The sequence below is a fragment of the Pristis pectinata genome, chromosome 1 (assembly GCF_009764475.1).
Source record: "Pristis pectinata isolate sPriPec2 chromosome 1, sPriPec2.1.pri, whole genome shotgun sequence".
Taxonomy (NCBI): domain Eukaryota; kingdom Metazoa; phylum Chordata; class Chondrichthyes; order Rhinopristiformes; family Pristidae; genus Pristis; species Pristis pectinata.
This window is the reverse complement of record NC_067405.1, coordinates 37557441-37582725: the sequence shown is the minus strand read 5'-3', so window position 1 is coordinate 37582725 and position 25285 is coordinate 37557441. Positions and strand designations below refer to the sequence as shown.

Genomic DNA, 25285 nt, shown 5'->3' with positions numbered 1-25285 from the left:
GAAGGCTTTGGAAACAGCAAAGGCTATAGGTTGAACAACATTCCAGCAATAGTGCTGAAGACTTCTGCTCTCGGACTTGCTGCGCCCTTGGCCAAACTATTCCATAACAGCTACAACACTGGCATCTACCCGACAATGTGAAAAATTGCACAGGTGTGTCCAGTCCACAAGAAACAGGACAAATCCATACTGGCCAGTTAACTACCCCATTAGTCTGCTCTTGATCATCAGCGGAGTGATGGAAGGGATGATCAATAGTGCCACTAAGTGGCACTTGCTTAGCAACAACCCTGCACACAGAAGCTCAGTTTGGATTGTGCCAAAGTCCCAGAATTGGGGAAACCCCTCTGCTGGTTGGAAGCCTATCTATTACAAAGGAAAATGGTTGTGGTGGTTGGAGGTCAATCATCTCAGTCACAGGACATCTCTGTAGGAGTTCTTTAAGGTAGTATCCTAGGCCCAACCATCTTCAGCTGCTTCATCAATGACCTTCCTTCAATCATAAGGTCAGAAGTAGGGATGTTTGCTGCTGATTGTGCAATGTTCAGCACCATTTGCAATGCAGTAAAATCTGGACAATATCCAGGCATGGGCTGATGGATGGCAAGAAATATTTTCGCTACACGTGCCAGGCAGTGACAATATCCAACAAGGGAAAATCCAGCTATCACCCCCTGATGTTCAATAGCATTACCATCACTGAATCCCCCACTACCAATACCATTGACCAGAAATTGAACTGGAGTAGCCATTTACACAATGTGAGCTCAAGAAGGTCAGAAGCTAGGAATCCTGCATCCAAGTAACTCCTAACTCCTCAAAGCCTGTCCACCATCTACGAGGTTCAAGTCAGGAGTGTGATGGAATACTCTTCACTTGTCTGGATGATTACAGCTTCAACAGTCAAGAAGCTCAACACCATACAGACAGCAGCCTGCTGGAAAGGCACCCCATTCACAAGCATTCACTCACTCCACCACTGATGCACAGTAGCAGCAGTTTGTACCATCTACAGGATGCACTGTAGGAACTCAGCAAGATTCGTCAGACAGCACCTTCCAAACAGATGACCTTTACCATCTAGGCTGCAAAAGCACGGGAATATCACTACCTGAAAGTTGCCCTCCAAGCCCAACAACATCTTGACTTAAATATATTGCTGTCACTGAGGATAAAAATCCCGGAACACTCCCCCTAACAGCATTGTAACACTTCAAAGACTGCAGTGGTTCAAGATGGCAGCTTGCCACTAGCTTCTCGGGGCATATAGGGATGGGCAATTAAATGCTGGCTCAGCTAGCGAAGCTTACATCCCTTGAATGAATATAATTAAAAAAAGATGACTTTTAGTGTACTTTCCTTTTGTGAGGGATCTTAACACTTAATAATGTTGAAGTGCAGTTTTGAAACAATGTACTAAAATACAAAACTGTTAAACATCAGTAAATCACAATATGTCTAATATGAGGCAGTTATTGGTGGTCTGTTGCAAAGCAGTGATGAACAAATGCTGAGGGAAGTGTGAAGGAAAAATTGATAACCTCCAGTGTGGCTTCAGCTGTTTCCCTGGGAGGAGGAGAAAGGTGCTCAACCGAGCTAAGCCAGACAGAAAATTGCTGGGAAACTGTACTATACATAGGCTTTTTGCTATTTTAACATTACTGCTAACTTAACTGTGTGTTTTACCTGTATTGAATACTAAGGGGAAAAATATACATACTTTATGGAAACATTTTTTAACTTGATCTCTATGGCAGTCCAGAAATGCAAATTTATTGCTAATTACTTTGTGCTGAAAATAGCCAATTGTACATGCAAATCATACAATTTAAAACAAAATAGACAACAGCCATCCAAAATTAAAGTAATCCTTTTCCTTAGCCAATAGAGTCCATTTTACAATTTTAGCATAGTTAAACATAAGAATTGTTCCCAACTCTTCCACAAATCCCTTCTCTGCTCACAATGTCCCCTCCCAATGATGCACATACTTCCTTCTCCAGCTACCTGCATGTGCTCTCCCTCCCATGTCCTACTTGTTCTGTTCCCCTCCTCCCCATTCCTCTGCCTGCATGCTTCCACAGCACAAGCCCTATCTCAACCAATGCATGGCCTTCATTATCCTCTCCCATTGCCCACCCACCCATTCCATCCCACTGGCTTCCACTCTCCCAGACCCACACGCAGTTGCCAGCCTCTCTCCAATTGCCTACACCCTCCCTCCTGCCCTCATTAACCTCACCCACTCCTTTTCCTCAATATCCCTAATTAATGGCCATACCATGCCACTGCACTTGGAGACAATTGAGGGGTGAGGTTTCTGATGACAGAATATGGGCTGTTCTACACAGTGAATTGGTGATTAGTGTTGATGTTCAAAAGTTGTGGTCTTTGTAATGTACACAGTGTTCCTGATTATCATCACAGAAATTTGATTGACACACAAAAACAATGGTGTTTGACAATCTTGTTTTGCACAAATGGTATTGGTATTGGTTTATTATTGTCACTTGTACCGAGGTACAGTGAAAAGCTTGTCTTACGAACTGATCGTACAGGTCAATTCATTACACAGTGCAGTTACATTGAGTTAGTACAAAGTGCCTTGATGTAGTACAGGTAAAAACAGTAACAGTACAGAGTAAAGTGTCACAACTACAGAGAAAGTGCAGTGCAATAAGGTGCAAGGTCACTTGGTGTTTTGGAACATATTATCTTTGAATTATTTAACATTACTGGGGGCAGTTCTTATTTTCTCTTTTTATTCATGCTGAAATTCTACTTCCTGCTGTTCAATAAATAGGTTACCTTTGCTTTTATTCATCACTGCAGATGTTGTTGAACTTGCATAAAAAAAGTTGGATGGAAGGGCTGACACTTCAGGACTACAGTGAGCATTGTAAACTTAATGAAACTGTTGTGAAAGAAATGCTAGAATTGGCCAAGAACTACAATAAGGTAAAATTGTACAAATAAATATATTGCACATCAAAAATACTTTTAATCCTATTTTTGAACTGTATAGTGAATTTCCTTAAAGGATTTTTAAAGGAAAAGTAGGATAAACTATGTATACTTAAATATTTATTTCTCTGACAGGCTGTGGAGGAAGAGGATAAAATGACACCTGAACAACTGGCAATTAAAAATGTTGGAAAACAAGTAAGTATGGACTAACTGATAATTTCCCATTATCAGTTTAATCATATACAAATTGATGATTGGGATGAACTGTATTTGGGTACAGTCCTGAGCTTTTAAGGCATTGGATGATAATTACATGAACCTTCATACAAAAGAAAGAGAAATATACACTTGTGTAGAACATTACATGTCTCTTTCAGAACATCACAAAGCACCTTTTAGCAAATGAAATACTTCTGAAGTATATTTTACGCACAACAAACTCCCATAAGGTGCAATGTGTTCTGTTTTCGGAATGTTGATTCAGGGACAAATGTTGTCCAGGACTCTGGGGACAACTCCCCTGCTCTTTGAAATAGTGTCATGCGATCTTTTAAGTCCACATAAGAGTGCAGATGGGGCCTTGGTCCAACAGTGCAATATTCTCTCAGTTGAGCATCAGCCTAGATTTTTATGCTCAAGTTTCTGGATTGGGATTTGAACCTAGACCTTTCTGACAAGAATACTTCCAACCATCACCATTATTACTACAGGTGTCAAATCTTCTTTGGCATTGCTCTCCTGTATGATGGGATTTGAATGATGTTTGTAATGTTTAGCCTCAAACTATAAGTCTGTTACACCCACTGCTTGGTTACTACTTGAATTGGCATGGAGAGAGGACGTACCTGTGTTTCATAGCTTTACTTCAGATATTATCATGAGAACTTCCTTAAACCCTGTTGTCTCAATTACTCTCTGTGACAGAGTATTTTATTCTCTGCTAAAGTTTTCTAAGAAGGCTTCTAACTGCCTTGTTTATGCACTTAAATTGATTACCCTTCATTACTGACATCAACCACAGAAAAATTGCCTATACCTTTTCATGCCATCAATACCCTTGATAATTTAAAATAAAGCTGTTGTAGTTTCATCTTGGTGTTCTTTGCTGTTGTGAAAGTTATCATTTTATCACAGATCTTTTCAAGTAACTGTAGGCGCTCATTTTGAAGAATCTATATTTTCTATGATCGTGTTTAATATATGTTCTAATCATTCAGTTTGTATTTTTTAATAATGACTGCTCTCATCCTTTGTCTTCATTTTCAAGTCCAAAATGCTTGTCTTTTTTTGTTTAGCTTTACAGATACTATACTTCCTTCTCTGGATGATATCCTTCTGTATCGTTCAATTTAGTGTAGACCATTCTTTTCCTACATGTTGCGTGATTTTGAAGTTTTCTGAATTCTGATGATCATAGAGTCATAGAGCACAGAAACAGGGCCTTTGGCCACCATGTCCATGCTGACCATTGGCACCTGGTCAGTAGCCTTCTGTGCCTTGGCAATTCAAGTACTTGTCTAGATACTTATTAAATATTGTGAGAGAACCAGCTTTCATCACCCATTCAGGTAGTGCGTTCCAGGTTCCAACCACCCTCTAGGTGAAAAAATTCCTCCTTACCCCTTGCCCTAAATCTATGCCCTCCAGTTTTTGACACCTATGTTATGAGTAAAAGTTTTCTACTATCTACTCTTGTCTATGCCCTTCCTCTTCCCCTGCTCCAAGGAAAACAAACCTAGCCTGTCCAGTCTCTCCTCATAAGTGAATCATCCCAGGCACATTCTTCTGCACCCTCTCCAGTGTAATCATATCCTTCCTACATCTAGTGTGGTGTCTGAACTGCACACTGCTTCAACTATGATCGAATCATTGTTTTATAAAGCAATACCATAACCTTCCTGCTCTTATTAAATTCAGTGCCCCAGCTAATGAAGGTCACTCTTCTGTTTGCTGCCTTCGCTGTCTTATCTACCTGTGCTGCCACTTTCAGGGATTCTTGGATTTGAATACCGAGGTCCCTCTTTTCCTCAGTACTCCCTAAGGCCATACCATTCATTGTGTATCTCCTGCCCTTTATTAGTCCTCCCAAAGTGCATCACCTGGTACTTATCAGGATTAAATAACATGTGCCATTCCTCTCCCTATTTTACCAGCAGATCAAATCTTCCTGTAACATAGACTATACCCATAAGTATATTAAGGGAGAAAGAGTAACTAGACAGAGAATAGGGCCCCTCAAAGACCAAAGTGGACATCTTTGTATACAGCTGCAGGAGATGGGCAAGATTCTCAATGAATATTTCTCCTCTGTTTTTACCTCGGAGAAAGACATGAAGACTTTGGAACTAGGAAAAGTAAATGGCGAGGTCTTAAGAATAGTGGGCATTATAGCAGAGTAGGTGCTGGGTGTCTTAAAATATATGACGGTAGACAGATCTCCAGGGCCTGACCAGGTATATCCAAGAATATTGTGGGAAGCTAGAGAAGAAATTGTGGGAGTCCTAGTTGAGATATTTGCATCATTGGGCGAGGTACTGCTAGACTGGCAATAAAATAAAAATAATAATTACCCAGAAAAGAAAAAAGTTTTGGAAATAAATAGTATTTAAAATAAAGCACGAGTAGTAAAAAGTAAGAGCATAATCTGTCACCTGTCCAGCATTGTGCAGAGTACTGGCATCAAAATTTGTAAATCGAAGAGAATAACTACTGCCTAATAGAGCAATCCCATTCCGCACTAATTTTCCTTATAACCAATTTTCCCTATGTTCCCTTCAACTTTCCAGCTTCAAACATATTTATCTATGCACTAGAGGCAATTCAGAGTGGCCAATCAACCTACCAACCCACAAGTCTTTTGGATGTGGGAGAAAAACGGAGTGCCTGGCGGAAACTCGCGTGGTCACAGGGAGACCGTTCAAACTCCACACAGCACCTGAGTTCAGGATCCAACCCAGATCCATGGAGTTGAGGCAGCAGTTCTACCAGCTATGCCACTGTGCCAGCCACTATCATATCAGAATAACGGTTGTAGACAGAAGTGGATTGAGATTTAAACATTTCTGGAAATGTATTTGACAGTGGTGGTCAAGAAAAGATGAGCATGGAGAATTGTATTAATCAGAATTAACGGTGGAAGCAAGAAAGGATAAAGCTTACAAAAAGGGATAAAATAGAACCCATATTGACAGAGATAACTGATATGAAGGATTGGTCATGCCGTGAAGGGTATACCACATCCACACAAAGTGGATGCTGAAATATTTAGTTGTGACTGTAACACACAGAATCATAACTATAGGTGATTTCACCTGTTCCCAAGTAAATTGACAATGTAAAGGTAAAAATAGTAAGCTTTACAGCATATATTCAACTGCTATCTACCAGTATATGAGGATCAACAAGGGTGGAGACATTACTTACACCAAGTCCTGGGAAATGAACCATAAAAGACTTCTTCAAATGTGGTGTTCTCTACATAGGAGAAACAGAACACAGGTTAGATGATTGCAGAGCACCTACATTCAGCCTGCAGTGGAGACTCTGAGCTTCCTATTGTCTGATAATTCAATTCCACATCCTGCACTGTTATAACAAAACCCAATGTAGGCTTGAAGAACAGCATCTCATCTGTCTGGGCATGTTGCAGCTTTCTGGACTTGATATTGAATTCTATAACTTAAGTAACTTGCTTTCATGAACCAGTTCTGTTGTAGGTCATCCAGCTGTAATACTGGCCCAGTTTTTCTTTCTCCATTAACATAGCCTGACCTGTGGGGATTTCCAAACAATCTCCTGGAAGAACTCAGCGGGTCAAGCAGCATCGGTGGGAGGAAGGGAATTGCTGATGTTTCGGGTCAAAAGCCCCTGATGCAGAGTTTCAACCCAAAATGTCAACAATTCCTTTACTCCCACAGATGCTGTTTGAACCTGCTGAGTTCCTCCAACAGATTGTTTGTGGCTTAAAATTCCAGCATCTGAGGTCTCTTGTGTCTTCTGCTGGGGATTTTCTATGGCTCTGCATTGTGTTCTAGCTGAGTAACTGCCCTCATTTCATAGCTTCTGAGTTCCTTTATAAGCTCATGAATTCATGAGCTCTCTCTCTAACTGTTCTCATAAACCTCTCAATTGAATTACTTTGTCTTTTGGCTTATCTCCATGCTTTGTCCTCCATTCTTTCACTACCCTTTTTGTAGCTTAAAACTAACCTGTTTATTTTCTTTCCCAATTCTGACCACAAGTCTTTGACCTGAAATTTTCATTTTGTTTCTCTTTCCACAGATAAAGCCTGACCTGTTGAGTGCTTCCAGCATTTTCTGTTCTTTCGCATTCTACAGATGTGCAAATCATAAAAGGAATAAAATGGAAAATAGCAGAAATACTCAGCAGATCAGGCAACATCTGCACAAAGAAGAAACAAAAGTTCTGATGAAAGATTGTTGACAATAAATATTGTTGTCTTCTCTCCACAAATGCAGTCTAATGAGCTGAGTATACAGTGGCATGCAAAAGTTTGGGCACTCCTGGTCAAAATTTCTGTTACTGTGAATAGCTAAGCGAATAAAAGATGACCTGATTTCCAAAAGGCATAAAGTTAAAGATGACACATTTCTTTAATATTTAAGCAAGATTACTTTTTTATTTCCATCTTTTACAGTTTCAAAATAACAAAAAAAGGAAAAGGGCCCGAAGCAAAAGTTTGGGCACCTTACATGGTCAGTACTTAGTAACACCCCCTTTGGCAAGTATCACAGCTTGTAAGCGCTTTCTGTAGCCAGCCAAGAGTCTTTCAATTCTTGACTGGGGGTTTTTCACCCATTCTTCCTTGCAAAAGGCTTCTAGTTCTGAGAGATTCTTGGGCCGTCTTGCATGCACTGCTCTTTTGAGGTCTATCCACAAATTTTCAATGATGTTTAGATCGGGGGACTGTGAGGGTCATGGCAAAACCTTCAGCTTGTGCCTCTTGAGGTAGTCCATTGTGGATTTTGAGGTGTGCTTAGGATCATTATCCTTTTGTAGAAGCCATCCTCTTTTCATCTTCAGCTTTTTTTTTTGCAGACAGTGTGGTGTTTGCTTCCAGAATTTGCTGGTATTTAATTGAATTCATTCTTCCCTCTACCAGTGAAATGTTCCCCGTGCCACTGGCTCCAACACAAGCCCAAAGCATGATCGATCCACCCCTGTGCTTAACAGTTGGAGAGGTGTTCTTTTCATGAAATTCTGCACCCTTTTTTCTCCAAACTTTCCTGCATCCTCACCACAAAATTCAGCATCAGAAGTTTGCAAAGGAACATCTAAACAAGCCTGATGCATTTTGGAAACAAGTCCTGTGGACTGATGAAGTTAAAATAGAACTTTGGCCACAATGAGCAAAGGTATGTTTGGAGAAAAAAGGGTGCAGAATTTCATGAAAAGAACACCTCTCCAACTGTTAAGCATGGGGGTGGATCGATCATGCTTTGATCTTGTATTGCAGCCAGTGGCACGGGAAACATTTCACTGGTAGAAGGAAGAATTAATTCAATTAAATACCAGCAAATTCTGGAAGCAAACATCTCACCGTTTGTAAAAAAAAAGCTGAAAATGAAAAGAGAATGGCTTCTACAAAAGGATAATGATCCTAAACACCTCAAAATCCACAATGGACTACCTCAAGAGGCACAAGCTGAAGGTTTTGCCATGGGCCTCACAGTCCCCTGACCTAAACATCATCGAAAATCTGTGGATAGACCTCAAAAGAGCAGTGCATGCAAGACGGCCCAAGAATCTCTCAGAACTAGAAGCCTTTTGCAAGGAAGAATGGGCAAAAATCCCACAAGCAAGAATTGAAAGACTCTTAGCTGGCTACAGAAAGCGTTTACAAGCTGTGATACTTGCCAAAGGGGGGTGTTACTAAGTACTGAACATGCAGGGTGCCCAAACTTTTGCTTTGGGCCCTTTTCCTTTTCTGTTATTTTGAAACCATAAAAGATGGAAATAAAAAATAATCTTGCTTAAATATTAAAGAAATGTGTCATCTTTAACTTTATGCCTTTTGGAAATCAGGTCATCTTGTACTTGCTTAGCTATTGACAGTAACAGAAATTTTGACCAGGAATGCCCAAACTTTTGCATGCCACTGTATCCAGCACTTTCTTTTTTCAGATTCTCAGTATCAACAATAAAGGAAAACTCTCAAGACTAATAACCATCAATTAATTTCTATTTTCAGAATGGGACCTAGTTAATTCAGGAAACCTTTCAAGAACTCTCCCAGTTCTCACAAAGGGTGTCAGACTTGAAACATTTACTGTTTCTCTTTTCAGAGATGCTGTATGACCTGCTGTGTCTTTCCAGCATTTTCTGTTTTTATTTTGGATTTCCAGCATCTGCAATTCTTTGATTTTCAGGAAATTTTTGATCAATTGTCTTAAATCCAGTGGTTGGAAAGATATCGAGTTTGAACATATTTTACTTTTAATGAATTCTTTGAATAATTAACCAAATGGGGCTGAGGGCAATGTAATAGATGCCACATAAGACTTTCAGAATGCCTTCAGTAAGGTCCAATACAAGGTATTTGTAACAAAGGTCAGGGTGGGTAGAGTCTGAGGCTTAAGTAGCAGAATGGATTATAAAATGGATTCAGCACTTTGGTCTGCCAGGAAGGGAGAACTGAGTCCAACAGAAATCATAGTTGGATCACTGTTGTTTGTCATTTCTGTAAATAATTTTATAATTAAATATATAATTTTGGAGATATAGTCTACTTAACATTGTAGAATATATGAAATTGTGAGGGTAGAACTAATGTGAAGAGAATGCTTCAAAATATAGGAATGCATGTGTGGAGTGAATGGATAAATGGCAAGTGAGATTTAATGCAGTGAAGTACAAGTTGGGAAGAAAAATAAGGAGGCACCTGAATGGAGACTCAGTTGGGAATGCTGAATCCTAACTCAGTAAAAATGGCAACAAAAGTGATAAATAAAGAGTACAATAAGCATTGAAGTATATTTTTAGAGGGATAAAATGCAAATGTCGGGAAGTATGGTTAAATTTACACTGTTGAAATTCTAGTTTCCACACTACAAAAAGGATATTTAAAGCAATGAAGATGTCAGGAGAAAACGTGCAAGGATGTTACCACAGGAAACCCTTAAAGAAGGCCAGGGTTGTTTTTGGCAAAAGGGAACAATGGCAATGTATCAGAATATCCCAAGACATATCACAATTTTAGAAAACAACATTTAACACTAAGCTACATTAGGATATATGAATGTGCTGAAGGTATGGTTGCTAAATTTGCTGCTGATACTCAGGTCGGAAAGTAAGTTGCAAATAGAGCATAAGGATATAGAGAGATATGGATTGGTTAAGTGAATGGGTGTGTGCATTTTTGCAGTAAAGATTGGAAAAAAAACATTATCTAAATAGTGTGAATGCAATGTTTTGAGAGGCGTAGGGATATGGACATGCAAATGCTGGATTTGCAAACAATCTTAACGACTAACAATTTTATCTTTTATTACTTGGTGAATCAAAACAAGTAAGGAGGTCATTCTTCAGTTATATTAGGCATTGGTGAAACCACATCTAGAGTTCTGTGTACAGTATTGATCTTTACTTAAGGAAGGGAGTTAAAGCACTGGAAGCAGTTCAGAGGAATTGGATGTGCGAGGCTTATGTTCACCGATGTTTAATAGGGCAAGACGCAACTTTATTGAAATATATAAGACTCTGAGGGGTCTTGACAAGGTGGATGTGGAAAGAATGATTCCTCTTGAGCAAATCTACAAATGGGAATCACTGTTTAAAAATAAGGGATCACTAATTTTTCTTCCTTTTGAGGTCATCAATCTTGAAGTGTTTTACTCAAAGGGCAATGGAAATAGACTCTGAATATCTGAATACTTATAAGGCAGAGATAAATTTTGATCTACAAAGTGGTGAAAGGTTCCTGAGGAAAGGCAGGAATGTGGAGTTGGGAGTCATACAGCACGGGAACAGTTCCACGGCTCTACTAGTCCATGCCGACCAAGATTCCCATCTAGAGAAACAAAGGACTGCAGATGCTGGAATCTAGATGAAAAACACTATGATGCTGGAGGAACTCAGCAGACCTCAGTAGGAGTTCCTCCAGCATCATAAGATTCCCATTGAAGTTGGTCCCATTTGTTCGTGCTTGCTCATATCCCTCTACATCTTTCCTGTCTGTGTACCTGTCCAAGTACCTTTTAAATGTTGTTAATGTACCTGCCTCAACCACTTCCTCTGGCAGCTCATTCCATATACTGACCATTCTCTTGGTGAAAAAGTTGCCCCTCAGGTTCCTGTTAAATCTCTCTCCTCTCACCTTAAACCTATGCCCCTCATAATTTTCTACACCTTTATAAGATCAGCCCTCATTCTCCTCCGCTCCATTGAAAAATGTCCCAACCTGCTCAACCTCTCTCCATAACTCAGTCCCTCAAGTCCTGCAACATCCTTGTAAATCTCCTCTGCACTCTCTCCAGCTTAATAGCATCTTTCCTGTAGCTAGGTGACCAAAACTGTTGAGGTTGTAATCAGGACAGCATGATTGTGTTGAATAATGGAATAGGCTCAAGGGGCTGGGTGGCCTAATCTTATAATTCATTTGTCTCCTGGGGCAGATGACCAAAACCTTGTACCAATGATGAAGGCTTTAAGAGAGATAGATAGGCAGAGGGGTTTTGGGAGGGACTTCCAGAGCTTCAACCATGCCTGCTGCAATTAAATTCGGAGATGATCATCCTGCGTATGTTTAAAGAACTGTACAGCTAATAAAATCCTTTTGAAGTTTGGTCACTGTGAACTAAAAGTAGGCACAATCCACAATGAGATCAGGGCCATATTTCTGTTGTTATTCATGTTACTTTGGGGATTAATATTGGACAGGTCACCAAGAAGAACTCTGTTGCCCTTCAAACTGAGTCATGGGATATACTGGAGGCTTTTTTTAACATCTGGTCTAATAGACAGGACTTCTCTGAGTGGAGATGCGGAGTGGGATTACTGATTGCCAGCCACTGAGCCAAAGCTGTTACTCTAGACAATATGTGGATATCACATATATGTGGAATGGATGAAGCATATAACGTTGATGTTTTTAAGGGCAGGCTTGGTGCAAGTTAGGAAAAATGAATATAGAGTTATTAGGGAAGCCAAACAGGTTGGACAGATACAAATGTGATGTCTGAATTTTGGTTCAGATTCCTTAAGCTGAATGAGGTGGATCTGTGTTGTAAATTCTATGCAATTTTGAAATTCCATAAAAATATCTGGCTGTTATCTTTCCATCCCCAAATTTTATGAATTGCTCTTTAATGTTTTTTTTGTCTTCGGTTGCCTTCTTCAAAATTGTCATTGTAACAGTTATTGTATTAAATATTTCGTGAACTTTTCACTTCTTGGATTCTTGCACTGTTTTCTTCAGCTTGCCACCCTGAGGAATGGTCACTTGCTTCCCATCCTGATTAACTTTCTGACTAGCTTTCCAGGAATCATTTTGCCTCCTTTGACTTAATGTTATCCACTTCTCCTGAAACCTTTTGCTTGAGCATAAATAGATAGGGAGATTGATACCAGCGTTTTAATTTCAGGAACTAATTAATATGGTGGGGTTTGAACTCTTATCTCTAGATTATCAGTCTAGGCCTTTGGCTTGAAAGTATAACTGCAAATGTTGGAAATCTGAAATAAAACAAAATTTGTTAACAGTTTCTGTTTCCACGGATGCCTCCTGACCTGCTGAGTGTTTCTCGCATTTTCTGTTTTTATTTCAGATCTCCTGTATCTGCAGTTTTTTTTTCCGTTTTCACTATTCAGCACAAGTCTCATGGTTTTCTTTCCCAAACTATTTCTTTTTCAAAAGTTTGTTTTTTGAATCATACACACCTGACTAAAAATAACTTTAATCCCTTAGATAATTTTAACGAGTCTCAAAGGCAGATCTTCCATGCAGGCTAAACTCTGGACACCAATACCCCTTTCTGGTCCACTGATCCCTTCCTATTAAAGCAGTGCATCATACCAGCCCCACAGATAATGTACAAAATAAATGAGTTTTTAAAATTTCCCAGTACTGAGCAGCTGAAATTAGGTCACAGTCGAAGTATAAGATGTATTCAAAACTTTATCTATACAGCATGGCAACAGGCCCTTATGGCCCTCTGAGCCTGCGCTGTCCAGTTACACCCATGTTAACCTACTAACCTGTACGTCTTTGGAATGTGGGAGGAAACCCATGCAGTCGCGGGTAGAATGTACAAACCCCTTACAGAAAGCGGTGGGAATTGAACCCAGGTTGCTGGCGCTTTAATAGTGTTACGTGCCACCCTTTCAGTATTCAGTAAATATGTTTTTGTCCATCATATTTGGCTAAACTCTATATATTCTGGGACTTCTTTTGCATCTCCAATGGTGATGCTAATTGTCTAGCCCAATCAATTCATCTTTGCTGAAGATGCTTTGTTGATTTCCATGTGCACTAAGTTTCCAGTTTGAGGCCGGGGAGAATGTTTTCTTCTGAAGCCTCATTGTTCAATACCACATTCATAAAATATCTACATGAATATATTTGTATGTTATATTTGTGTATTTAAGATGCACAGTAGCATAGTACTGGGCTAGAAATCCAAAGGTCTAGGTTCTGATGAAGGATCTTTGACTTGAATCATTTACTCTATCTCTCTTTCCATAGATGCTACCTGACCTGCTGAGGGTTTCCAGCATTTTCTGTTTTTACTTCAGATTTCCAACTTTTTGCAGTTTGTTTTTTAATCAAAGGGCTTGTCTACAGTTAAGAGTTCAAATCCCACCATGGCAGCTGGGGAACTTAAACATATTAATTAAATGCTGGAATTAGAAAAAAAAACTGGTATCAGTTACAATAACTGCTGAACTTCTGGATCATCATTTAAAAACTCAAGTTAAGTTCTTTAAGGAAGGAATTCTACCATCCTTATGTGGTCTGGATATGAACAAGAACAGATTTGTTTGAGCTCTAACTGCACTTGAAGATTACAATTTGGGTTGGGCGTTAAAATGTTGGCCTTGCCTGTGAAATAAATTAGTGAAAAATAAAACTGTTCTGGTGATTGAACAGCTAGAGCATAATGTCTGAATATGGACCATGTAAAAGTGTCATTATAGTCATTTTTGTAAAATGTTCCAATTTTAAAAAAAATGCAAAATGACGACCCAATTTCAGAAATGCATCTTCAAAAATTTAAAATAAAATTTTGTGTACATTTTACCACTATTCTTTAACTTACTGTATGAACTAACTTAGTTTTGTCCTGATTAGAATGTCATTAAGAGATCAGGAAATCAGTAAAGATGATTGCTCCGTATTTTCATTAAAACATTTTGTCTGTAAAAAAAAATAGCTGGCATCCTTCAATGAATTTTAAACTGTAATTAATCTGTTTTTTTTTCTGGGGACTACCACCTGGATCCCTCCTCAACTCTTGTCTGAGATGTATTTTAGAGACCTGTGAAATAAAAAATGTTCACAAATTATTTTGCTTTATAATCATAAATGTTACAGTTAAAGGACCTTTTTAAATACTTTATAATTACTTTGTTGTTAAAGCTGTAAGGCACTTCCACATGGTATAAAACTGGACTAATATCATACTGGAAAATACAGACAATATTGGTCTGGTTATTGTATTTAAAATTTGTGATTATCTAGAAAAAATATGGCATTTTAACAAAGTTATTGCCTTGCTTGGAAAATATTTTTTGTTAATGGCTCGCATTTTTGTTTTTCAGGATCCAAAACGCCATTTGGAAGAGCATGTGGATGTTGTGATGACTTCAAATATTGTGCAATGCTTAGCAGCAATGTTGGATACAGTTGTATTTAAATAGTGAACTGTAATATTATAAGGTATTAAGGCATTCTGTTTTTTTTTGATTGTGCAGTTTCTATTTAATTCTCTGTAATGCTGAGGCTGCTGGAGACTACTTAAAACTACAGACTTCCAACACCATTATATCTTGAGCTGAGAGCAACCATGCTGTACCTGCCTTTGTTGTTTTTGAATCATTTGTCAGGACAATTGCATTTCAGCTTTTTCTTTTTTTTAAAGTTTAAACGAGTGTCCAAGTTTGATTTTGGTATTTGCACTCATTTTGTATTTTTTGTTAGATCTCAGACTGTAAGTAAAATAAAAGTTAGATCTGTCTTTGTTATGTGACTTCCCATTGTCACATAAAAACAGATTTGTGCTACCTTTTAAAAAAAAGGCTTTGCCACTTAATGAAGACTTCAACATGATATGTTGCAGGATTTTTAAAGCAGAAATCTCAACTAGATAAAAGCAGTTAGATGTTCTCATCCTTGTTTATTAAGAGTTGTTCAGCACTACAGAGGTAGCACATGTCTAACACCTCTAGGGTCGTAGCTGTGAATATGGCAGATGCTAAGGTCAAACTAGAATCTCGTCTGTGAAGAATGACATTTCTCAACCAACTGCTTGGCACGGAGAACGTTAAGGTACATTAACCCACTAATTCATGAATAAGAGGTGCACAAGATTTTTTTGAGAATGTTATGTTTTGATTAACCTTGATACAATACAGTCATAACGTGCAATGCCTGGCAGCTTTAAACTACAATACTCCATAGTCATTACAGATAATATTTTAAAAAATGTTTCTATCATTTATTTGTAAGGGGTTGGTGGATTTACATTATCTGGAATAAATGGTCTAAAACCATCTAAATGTATCCTGGAGTTACAGAACTGACACAATTGGTATGTGTGATATTCTTGCATGCTTTGAACATTTAATTATTCAGGTATTAACATTAATATTTTCTTGGAATAAAGAACAAACATCGCAATCTAATTGAAATGCAACTACAGAAAGGATATAAAGTTACTTATTATGTGGTGCATTGGATATCGTCACATTTATTATGGAAGGTTTTAGCGTCGGCGGTAAAATTATTCAACCACAGTGAGAATGCAGTTTTGCCTATTATGTAATGAGCATTTGAGTGTCTCGTCGGCGCTTTCAACACTGAAAATCCTTAAGGCCTTGTATTTGAAATTCGTCATAAGAAGTTTGATTTCTGAGTCCCTGTTTAAGTAATTGTTCTCAAAGATTTTGAAATATCTGAAGGTACAGCTGGTATTTTCAGATGAGAGTGTGTTAGCCTCTCAGAGGGAAAAGTATTGTCTTCAACTCTTCTACTGGTGGATATTTTCCTCCCTTCCCCCAACCCCCCCCCCCCCCCCTTCCCCCCACTGATCGGGAACTTAGCAACAGTACCGTCTGGAAATGGGTTGGGGACGATGCTACGAATATTCATTTAATTGAGTTGTTGAAAAATCAATTTCCCATACTAACGAAATTTCATTATATATCTGGAACATCTTAATGTACCAGTCACTTGTTTTGTGGACACATCCTCCAATTGCTTTTATTGTATTGGTATAGTTCTACCAACGATTACCTTGATTAAAAAAAAACTCCCAAAAGAAACTGTATAATGTGCGCGAGTAAAAATGTAATTAATAACATGAACTATGTAGAGTCATAACAGCTAATCCTGCTTGTAGCAATTCACAAACTGCGTTTACTGTACCCTGACTTAAAGCGGCGGGATTAAATCACTAATATAAGTTCCACTGTAATATAAGTTCCAATGTAAACATTTTAAAGGGCAAAAATCAATTCACAATAGGTTTTATTATTTTATGCCAGATTACCCTATACATCACTGTTTGTTTTTAAATGCTGAGGGGTAATCGATGAAGTTCCCGAAACGACAAATGCAAACGAGTTATTTTCAACCCTGATATTAATTTATGGCCACGGGAATTATGATTGCGCTCCTTATTTGGAAAATGGGACATCGAGTGTATTGACAAAGGATCACGAGTGCGTCTTGTGCCTGAATTCTGAATTCCATATTATGTTGGCTATTTGGTCACTTTTTATTCATCTCTGTAGTTTCTTAACCACAGTAAGTTGTGATTTTTTTATAGTCCTTTAATAATGTCAAGTACTTGTAAATATTACATTTTCCACTCCAGTAGGAGCATAACGCTCATGGTGGAGCTGGTGAAGCTGAAAGGCAATTTCAAATGCCATTTTAGTTCAGAAGTTTTTAGTGATTAAAAACTGTCAATGTCCACCTTATCACGGGAACTTTCACACCGAAAAATAATTGGTCCTTTTCAAGCTATGGTGCAGAGCATCACGGGGGAATTCTTTTTCTTTCGCGAGGAACAATTATTAAAAGGCCATTTTCATTGACTATAAGGCTTTCCGTTTCACAGCATAGTAGAAAACGCATGCAAAATTGAAACAATGATATTTAGTAAAACATTCCAAATTAAGTTATGCAGCCGATTGCGTTCACTTCATCTTGAGCGAAAAGATGATACGAGGCAAATAATATGCCTTGCATCGTTTAAAAAAATCCAAAGAATGGATTTGAAGTAATTTAAAATGAGTAATTAGGTACAAGTGAATTAAAGTCCACTGTTTAAAAATATCGGTAATTGAAGTAATGTGATGCCTGACAATATATGGGGTAGAAATAGAACATACTTAAAGTACCTTTGCTCGTATGCAAATAAGATGATTTGCAATGTGTATTTATCTACGCGTTTTCTATTGATAACATATCACTATATGCAAGAATTATTCGGATCTATTTGAGCAACGTGTTCAAAACGGCAGGGCAAGAGTTTTTTTTCATACACATAAAGACGCAACCTGATTACAGCCACCGCGAGCATGCAACTTTATACCCTGCACTTCCCGGTCGTTGGAAAGGAAAGGAATCGAACGCTTTTGTAAAATATCTTTAGTTCCTCACATTTACGTACTCTTTTACAACTTTGCATTTACATAGTTTCTCGTTTATTATAAACCATGGTTCATTTGTATTTTTGATTTTTTTTTGCGATTCATCCGTAACCTTGGATAACTTCTTTCCAAAATGTTTTAGAAACACGCACAATCGCTGGCGCGGCTCTTAGATTTTTTTTGCGATTCATAAATACAGAGATTTAATAAAAAGTTGTCAAACGGGCTGCAAGAAGATGCCCCTATAGATCTTAAAGCGCTTCATGGAAGTCCTGAGCATTAGCTGATGCGACATTTTATCAAGGAAGTAATGTCGTAAACTATTTTCACAGTTCAAAAGTATTCTTTAAATTATGAAAAAAATGACGAGCAATGTTGAATTGCAAGAGCACCACACCAAATAAGTGGCATGGGATAATTGTTCCCTTATTTATAATGAAATACTTTCTTCCTGCAGCTGGTCTGTTTCGCTTTAGATTTGCTAATGATCAGTATTTCGGCAATGAGGATGCGTAAAATCAAACTCCAAAACAATTTAAGTGGATCCTTATTCTTTACAATTTATTCCACTGTGTCCACATCATTCTCTGCCCAAAAAACGGGGAAGGGATAGTTCCTTGTTAGTTACACGCAAACTGTCTCTGAAATGAGATCATCTTGCAATTTGCCATCATTGCCATTAGGACTCAGGTGATTATCCTAATTAATGTCTGTCTAATTAAATTACTGTCAGCTGTTAACCAATAGCAAGAGCCGTTTCATTAGTTGTGCAACCGGGGAGATCAAAAGTGAGTCCTTCGTTACTACTGCAAACTGTCAATTGGCCAATCGCTTTTGGGAGAAAAATCCAGTACAAGCCCTTTGTGAGAGTGCTTAAAGAATTGCTTTCAAGCGGGTTGGGTTTTTGCTGTTGCTGAGGGTTTCTATAGGGTGAAGTGCTTGCTTGTAAAGCTATGCAGTTGGAGCACTGCTTATCTTCATCTATAATGCTCTCTAAGAAATTTCTGAATGTGAACAGCACTTATCCCAACAGTGAGCTTGCTCTGCACGATCCCATCATCTCGGCCAGTGATAACCTCGAAAGAAGTTCACCTCTGAAAAAAATTACCAGGGGGATGACGAATCAATCAGAGGCAGACAATTTTCCTGACTCCAAGGACGCGTCGGGGGACGTCCAGAGAAGCAAGCTCTCTCCTGTTTTGGACGGAGTCTCTGAAATTCGTCATAATTTCGATGGATCAGCGGCAGACAGATATATCCTGTCACAATCGAGCCAACCACAGCAACCGGCTGCTGCTCCCAGTGCTATGTTTCCTTACACTGGCCAGCATGGACCAACACATCCTGCTTTTTCCATTAGCAGTCCGAGCAGGTACATGGCTCACCATCCTGTGATCACAAATGGAGCCTACAATAGCATTCTGTCCAATTCTTCTCCCCAAGGCTATCCGGGCACTGGTTACCCTTATCCTCAACAGTATGGACACAGCTACCAGGGAGGACCTTTCTATCAATTCTCTTCTGGTCAACCAGGACTGGTTCCCGGCAAAGCCCAGGTGTATTTATGTAATAGGCCGCTGTGGCTTAAATTCCACAGGCATCAAACGGAAATGATCATCACCAAGCAAGGCAGGTAAGTGGACCGTTTTCTTTCTTGCCAAAGCCACCAATCTTTAATCCACGTCGGACAGAATGCTAACCAATTCCAGTTGCGAGAATTGAATCATTTTTACGGAGACATAACCATGTTTATTAATTTGAAATAGTAGAAATTGCAAATGGAGTTTCAAAGGGACAGATATTTTTGACTGGACTAAAATTGTGAAATATTTATGTATAATTTATTAGCCTAGAGTCTGAACAAGTGTCCCCAGTTGCTAGGACTTCTAAAATTCGCTTTTATTCAAATAGTTGTGTTCCTATTCTTTGATAAATGCATTTTTACAAAGAAACTTGCATTTGTAACAACAATGAACGGGTTTTATTCTGGCATCTCTCCTTCACTTTTAAGAAAAGCACATGAAAGTATTAACATTTTAAGAATCAAGATTACGCAGTGAAATACAGTGAGTTGATACTATGTGCCCTGACACAAACAAGCCTGAACACATCTATATTTTAAATTTTAATGTCTTTCTGATTTATTTCTTTTGATTGTATCTTGATCCTTCTATTTCAGGCGGATGTTTCCATTTTTGAGTTTTAACATCTCTGGTTTAGATCCGACTGCACATTACAACATATTTGTTGACATAATTCTAGCCGATCCCAATCACTGGCGATTTCAAGGAGGAAAATGGGTACCTTGTGGAAAAGCGGATACTAACGTGCAAGGCAAGTTTTTCCAGTAATCTGTTCTAGCTTTGGTTCAGCAATTGGAACAACTTAAATGTACAATCAAACTATTTTGGTAACTCCTTCCCAGAGTTGTCCTTTATTCCTCAAGTCTCGATCAAACCTGCTACCTGTTTACCGTTTTGTGATATATTTGCTCTTTTATTAGAGGGGCATTCCATTAATGGGTTGTTATTTCTTAATCTTTTATAGGCAATAGGATCTATATGCACCCAGATTCACCAAACACGGGTGCTCACTGGATGAGACAAGAAATTTCCTTTGGAAAATTAAAGCTGACCAATAACAAGGGTGCATCAAACAATAACGGTCAGGTAATGAATTTATCCTGATGCAATTTCGTTGTTCTCCATGTGACAAGATTTCTTTTTAAGTTAATTTCAGCATTTAACAAATGAGTTTACAGTCCGCGGTACGTGAGTGCTACTTTGACGAAATATTGTATGGCAGCTAAAATATTGAGAAAGTGAGCGCTTTTGCTTATCCGTGTGTTTTATGAAATCAAAGTAATGCGTTTCCATGTTGTTTTACCGACAGATGGTCGTTTTGCAGTCTTTACATAAATACCAGCCAAGACTACATGTAGTTGAAGTGAATGAGGATGGAGCGGAGGATTCTAATCAGCCCGGCAGGGTTCAGACATTCACCTTTCCAGAAACGCAGTTTATAGCAGTTACAGCATATCAAAATACAGATGTAAGGAAATAACTGGGAATGCAGAGTATAGAATTTAAAGCTGAATAATTGTCTTCAGGAAAAAAAATTAAACGTGTACAATTATGAACCATTTTAGTCTGCTCCCTCTGTTTATAAGTGATTTTTTTCCCCCAAAATCAAATGCCAAAAATTAAATTGTACTTAATATCGAACAGGACACGGAATGAGGTAATACTGTAAAAAAAACTGGAAATCATACCTGCCGAGTTTTTCTATTTCTGATCACTTACAAAAATGTCATCGTCTGAGTTATGGAATAAAATCCCACCAGGAACACAGCCTCTGCTGTATCTCTACTCTCGCACTGTATCCCACAAATCCATAAAAAACGACCCCCCATGCAATTTGCATCAATACCTTAAGTTATCTGCACATCGTTTGGTTCCTTAGAAACCGGAGTGACTAGATACAAACGTATTATTTTTATATTTTAAACAGATCACACAGTTGAAAATAGACCACAATCCTTTTGCCAAAGGATTCAGAGATAACTATGACACGTAAGTTTATTATTGTTTTAATTAACACATTTGCTGAATGGTTTTATTAACGTTTTAAAAGTAGAAATTTATTTTCAGTTACCTGAAGGCATTCTCAATTTGGGCTCAGCGTTATGACTGTTTTTGTTACAGTGATTTACATTTTATTTTAAATAACTCCTTTGAATAACGTTGGGCACGTCTGATGTTAAAGCTCCAAGGAGACAATCTATTTTGTACTGCGCGGTTTCCATGAGGATGTCAATAACTTAACAATAGTACAGGAATGCTCAAGGCCAACTCGCATCTAATGTCTAAATATTTCAAATGGCGCCTGGGGTTTCTCCGAGGTGACCGATATTCCAGGTGACCAAACCAACATGGGGTGCCCGGTTGTTGATGTGCACAACAAGTGCGAGGTTAGTGTGAAGGTAGTGCCAGTGAAACAGGGGCTCTCACGTTATCTCTCTCTCTCTCTCTCTCCCCAATCCCCATCCCCTCTCGCCGCAGGATCTACACGGGCTGCGAGGTGGACCGGCTCACCCCGTCCCCCAGCGACTCGCCGCGCTCCCAGATCGTGCCGGGCACCCGCTACGCCGTCACCCAGTCCTTCCTGCAGGAGCAGTTCGTCAACAACTACGCCAAGGCCCGCTTCCACCACGGCGGGCCCGGGGGCGGCGAGCGCAGCGTCCCCCACAGCAACGGGCTGCTGTCGCCGCAGCAGGCCGAGGAGCCCGCCGCGCCCTCGCCTCAGCGCTGGTTCGTCACCCCGCTGCAACAGCCCGCCAACAACCGCCTCGACTTCTCGGCCTACGACACCGACTTCGCCGGCAACGCCATCCTGTCGTACGGGGTGGGGGTGAAGGCGCTGCCCCTGCAGGCCGGCACCCGGCCCCTCGGCTACTACCCCGACCCCTCGGGCTGGGGGGCGCGCAGCCCGCAGTACTCGTGTAAATCGAGCTCGGTGCTGCCCTGGGGCCGCGGCGCCTCGACTAACTCCTACCTGGAAGAGGCGGCGGCGGCTGCAGCCGCGGCGGCCGCCGCCGAGGGTCTGGGCCCGGGCGCGGGGCCCGGCACGGACCGCTCGCCCCTGGCGGCCGGAGCCGAGGACACTAAAGCCAAGGAGCTGCCCGACGCCGCCTGGATCGAGACGCAGTCTTCCATCAAGTCCATCGACTCCGGCGACTCGGGCATCTACGAGCAGGCCAAGAGGAGGCGCATCTCGGCGGACGCGCCGCCGCCGCCGCCCGCCCCGGCGCCGGCCGCCGCCCCCGAGAGCTCGTCTCCCCTCAAGAGCGAGGCGCTGACCCCGAGAGACTGCGAGAAGAACTGCGCCAAGGAGATGGCCTTTTACGGCTTCTACTCTCACGCCTAGAGGCCTCCCTGCGGGCCGGCCGGCCGGCCGGGGCGGGGAGGACCCGCCTGCCTCTCAAGTCTCTCGCCTCCCCGAGAAAGTGCCAAAAGCCACGCCAGCTCCCAGCTCTTTGATCAGCGAACGGCTGGTGCCAAAAGCGAGAGTTCAGTTTGCTGCACAAAGACGCCCCTTTTCCTCTCCTGGTTGTGGTGATGATGCCTGTTTACGGTGGCAATCCCGGGCTCGGATGCACAGGCCGGTGTTTTGTAAACCCCGTCAGTGTTTAAATGTGATAAATAATTATAAGAGTGAAGTTTAAAATCCGTGTGTTCATCTGTACAGACCTCTCCCCACCCAGCCCCCAACTCCCCACCACCTCGTACTTCAATTGAAATTTGGGTATGTAAATCATGTCTGTACAGGAAACTTCGATTCAATTCCAATGTGGCCAACATTTATCGTTGGTGTTGAGACGGTTCTATATAAATCACATGTACAGATTATTTTAAATGGTAGAGTAGTGGCATTTTGCGTTATTTGTTCTCAGACGGCTCAGATTATAGAATAGGTTTTAATGCATTCGTTTTGTAGAAACGTAGAATTTTAGAGTTCAATTCCTGAAGTTGCCACGTTGTTCAAGTGACAAAGATCCTCCGAGGAGTATATTATGATCTGTTTGCAATAGGAGTTTGGGGTGAGGATGGGAGGGGGCGTGGGGGTCTATGACGCTTTTCAGGGCTGATATGTAAATTTTGTCTATTCTGTAAAGATATTATCGTGCTTGTATATGGATATACTTTCATTCTGTTCCGTCTGTGAAGTGAATGTCACAGATCCTGTTTTTTTTTGCCAGTTTGTATACATTCATGTGTAAAGTAAAACAATAAAACGAATGGAATCCGTGTAGCCTTGGAAATATTTTATTCCTTCACATAATTAATCATTTTTGCGGCGAGTTCTGATTTCGTGTTGCATGTTTGCAGAATCTCAAATTTACCTTTTGATTGACGGTTATGATAGTTTTAAATCTTGCGTGTTTTATTGATTATTAGCTGGGAAGGATGCGTTTAAATGTTTAGGAGTAAAAGTATATTTCTTTATTTCACGGTTAAAATACTAGTTATAACAGAACTAAAGCTTTTACATGCTTCATGTAATTTACTATGTAGTACAAGATTGTAAACACACGGCGTACACCAGATTTCATCTTGTGCGAGGAATCCATTTAGTTGTAACATTTTACTTGCAGAATTTTTTAAGTGGCACAAATCCAACGCAGTTTATAGCGATCATATTCGCAGCTTGTTGGGGATACAAGCATGCAAATCTGTAGACGGAGCTGCGGTACTTAAATCATTTTAATGTTTCTATCTCTTTTGGGGCAACTAATTCAACATTATACGAATTATTTTGTCTGTTAAATCTTTTCATTGGTCGTTTTGATATTTAAATCAACAATAAATCCTATAATTATATATCAAAAATCTTCATTCGTTACATTCCTATAATTTATAAGTTTCTTGTAGTCTCTTGCCGAGGACTGCAATAGCCTTTCGTGTTCGGAACCGGAATTTAAATTAACTGTTTCTCGTTTACACGGAATGATCTTTACTTTGTTCGTACATAATGCATGCCGCTAATAGGTATCCTATTAGAAAATATATTGTGTAAATAGAGTAGATTGAGTGTCAAACTTCTCCCGCGATAATTGTAAATTAGTGTTCAAATTAACGGACACATTTTTGTAGGAATATGTTTTAAAAAGTTGATCTGATTTCCCTATAGTAGTACCGCCCGCAGCACTTTTATTCTTTTGAATATTCAAATATATCAATTTACCACTAGCTGATATATGATATTAACATTTAACCAAATATAGTAACTATATTTAAAATGTGACTGGATATGATTGTATCGAGAATAGAAAACACTTGCTGTGTTCAGAGAATTTTAACGTCTCAGTCCCAAACTTTTTCTGATACTCCTGCATACCAAATAAAACAGATTACACATATTTGTGCAAATTAGTAACCGATTTAAGTCTATATTTTAATCCTTACGTACATTTTTTTAATGTAAAGAATTGGTAGAATTTTTGTTTACGGTTTGCGGTAAAATGCTGCTACTACATTTTCCCCAGGAAACGACAACTTGAAAAAGTTCATTTATGGTCCACGATTCAGTAAAATATCGCAACATTAGTTTAGAGGCACTTTCTAAATTTTAGAATCACTTATCGTTTAAACCGGTCGGTTGAATGAAGAACTACCCAAAATATGCTGTAACGTTTTTGTTTTCAATTCGATTTTTTTTGACAAGCACTAATTTTGGATTTATGATTGATTGTGAAGTGCAGCAACTGGAATGCTTCCCCCCCCCCCCCCCCCCACCCCCCAAACACACACACACACACACACACAATGTATGCAACCGGAGTGCAATATCAAGAACGCACCTGGATAGAACGTCATTTAACACGTATTTTGTTGAGCTCATTAATGTCCTTAATACAAGTCTAAGTGATGTCAGATACGATACTCATAGGTTGCACCCTACAAATGAGGCGTGCCTACGATAT

The 25285-nt window shown here is 39.6% G+C and overlaps 2 protein-coding genes and 1 long non-coding RNA gene across 3 annotated transcripts in view; 2 read left to right on the top strand and 1 right to left on the bottom strand.

The window, feature by feature from the left end:
* The window catches only part of psmd14 (proteasome 26S subunit, non-ATPase 14), an 80697-nt gene extending 64869 nt beyond the window's left edge, over nucleotides 1-15828 (top strand). The window contains exons 9-11 of the mRNA XM_052025773.1: nucleotides 2833-2958; nucleotides 3100-3162; nucleotides 14746-15828. Of these exons, the coding sequence (XP_051881733.1) occupies nucleotides 2833-2958; nucleotides 3100-3162; nucleotides 14746-14844 (288 nt within the window). The 3' untranslated portion in view covers nucleotides 14845-15828. The remainder of the gene's footprint in view (nucleotides 1-2832; nucleotides 2959-3099; nucleotides 3163-14745) is intronic.
* The window catches only part of LOC127575752 (uncharacterized), a 40523-nt gene extending 18048 nt beyond the window's left edge, over nucleotides 1-22475 (bottom strand). The window contains exons 1-2 of the long non-coding RNA XR_007957125.1: nucleotides 22357-22475; nucleotides 6391-6441 (exon numbers count right to left, since the gene is read on the bottom strand). This is a non-coding gene — a long non-coding RNA (uncharacterized LOC127575752). The remainder of the gene's footprint in view (nucleotides 1-6390; nucleotides 6442-22356) is intronic.
* On the top strand, nucleotides 18654-23613 carry LOC127575750 (T-box brain protein 1-like). Its single transcript, XM_052025788.1, has 6 exons — nucleotides 18654-19435; nucleotides 19982-20136; nucleotides 20350-20471; nucleotides 20695-20853; nucleotides 21313-21374; nucleotides 21864-23613. The coding sequence occupies exons 1-6, from the start codon at nucleotides 18756-18758 to the stop codon at nucleotides 22726-22728; spliced, it is 2043 nt and encodes a 680-aa protein (XP_051881748.1). The 5' UTR covers nucleotides 18654-18755; the 3' UTR covers nucleotides 22729-23613.
* The last annotated feature ends 1672 nt before the right edge of the window (nucleotides 23614-25285 follow it).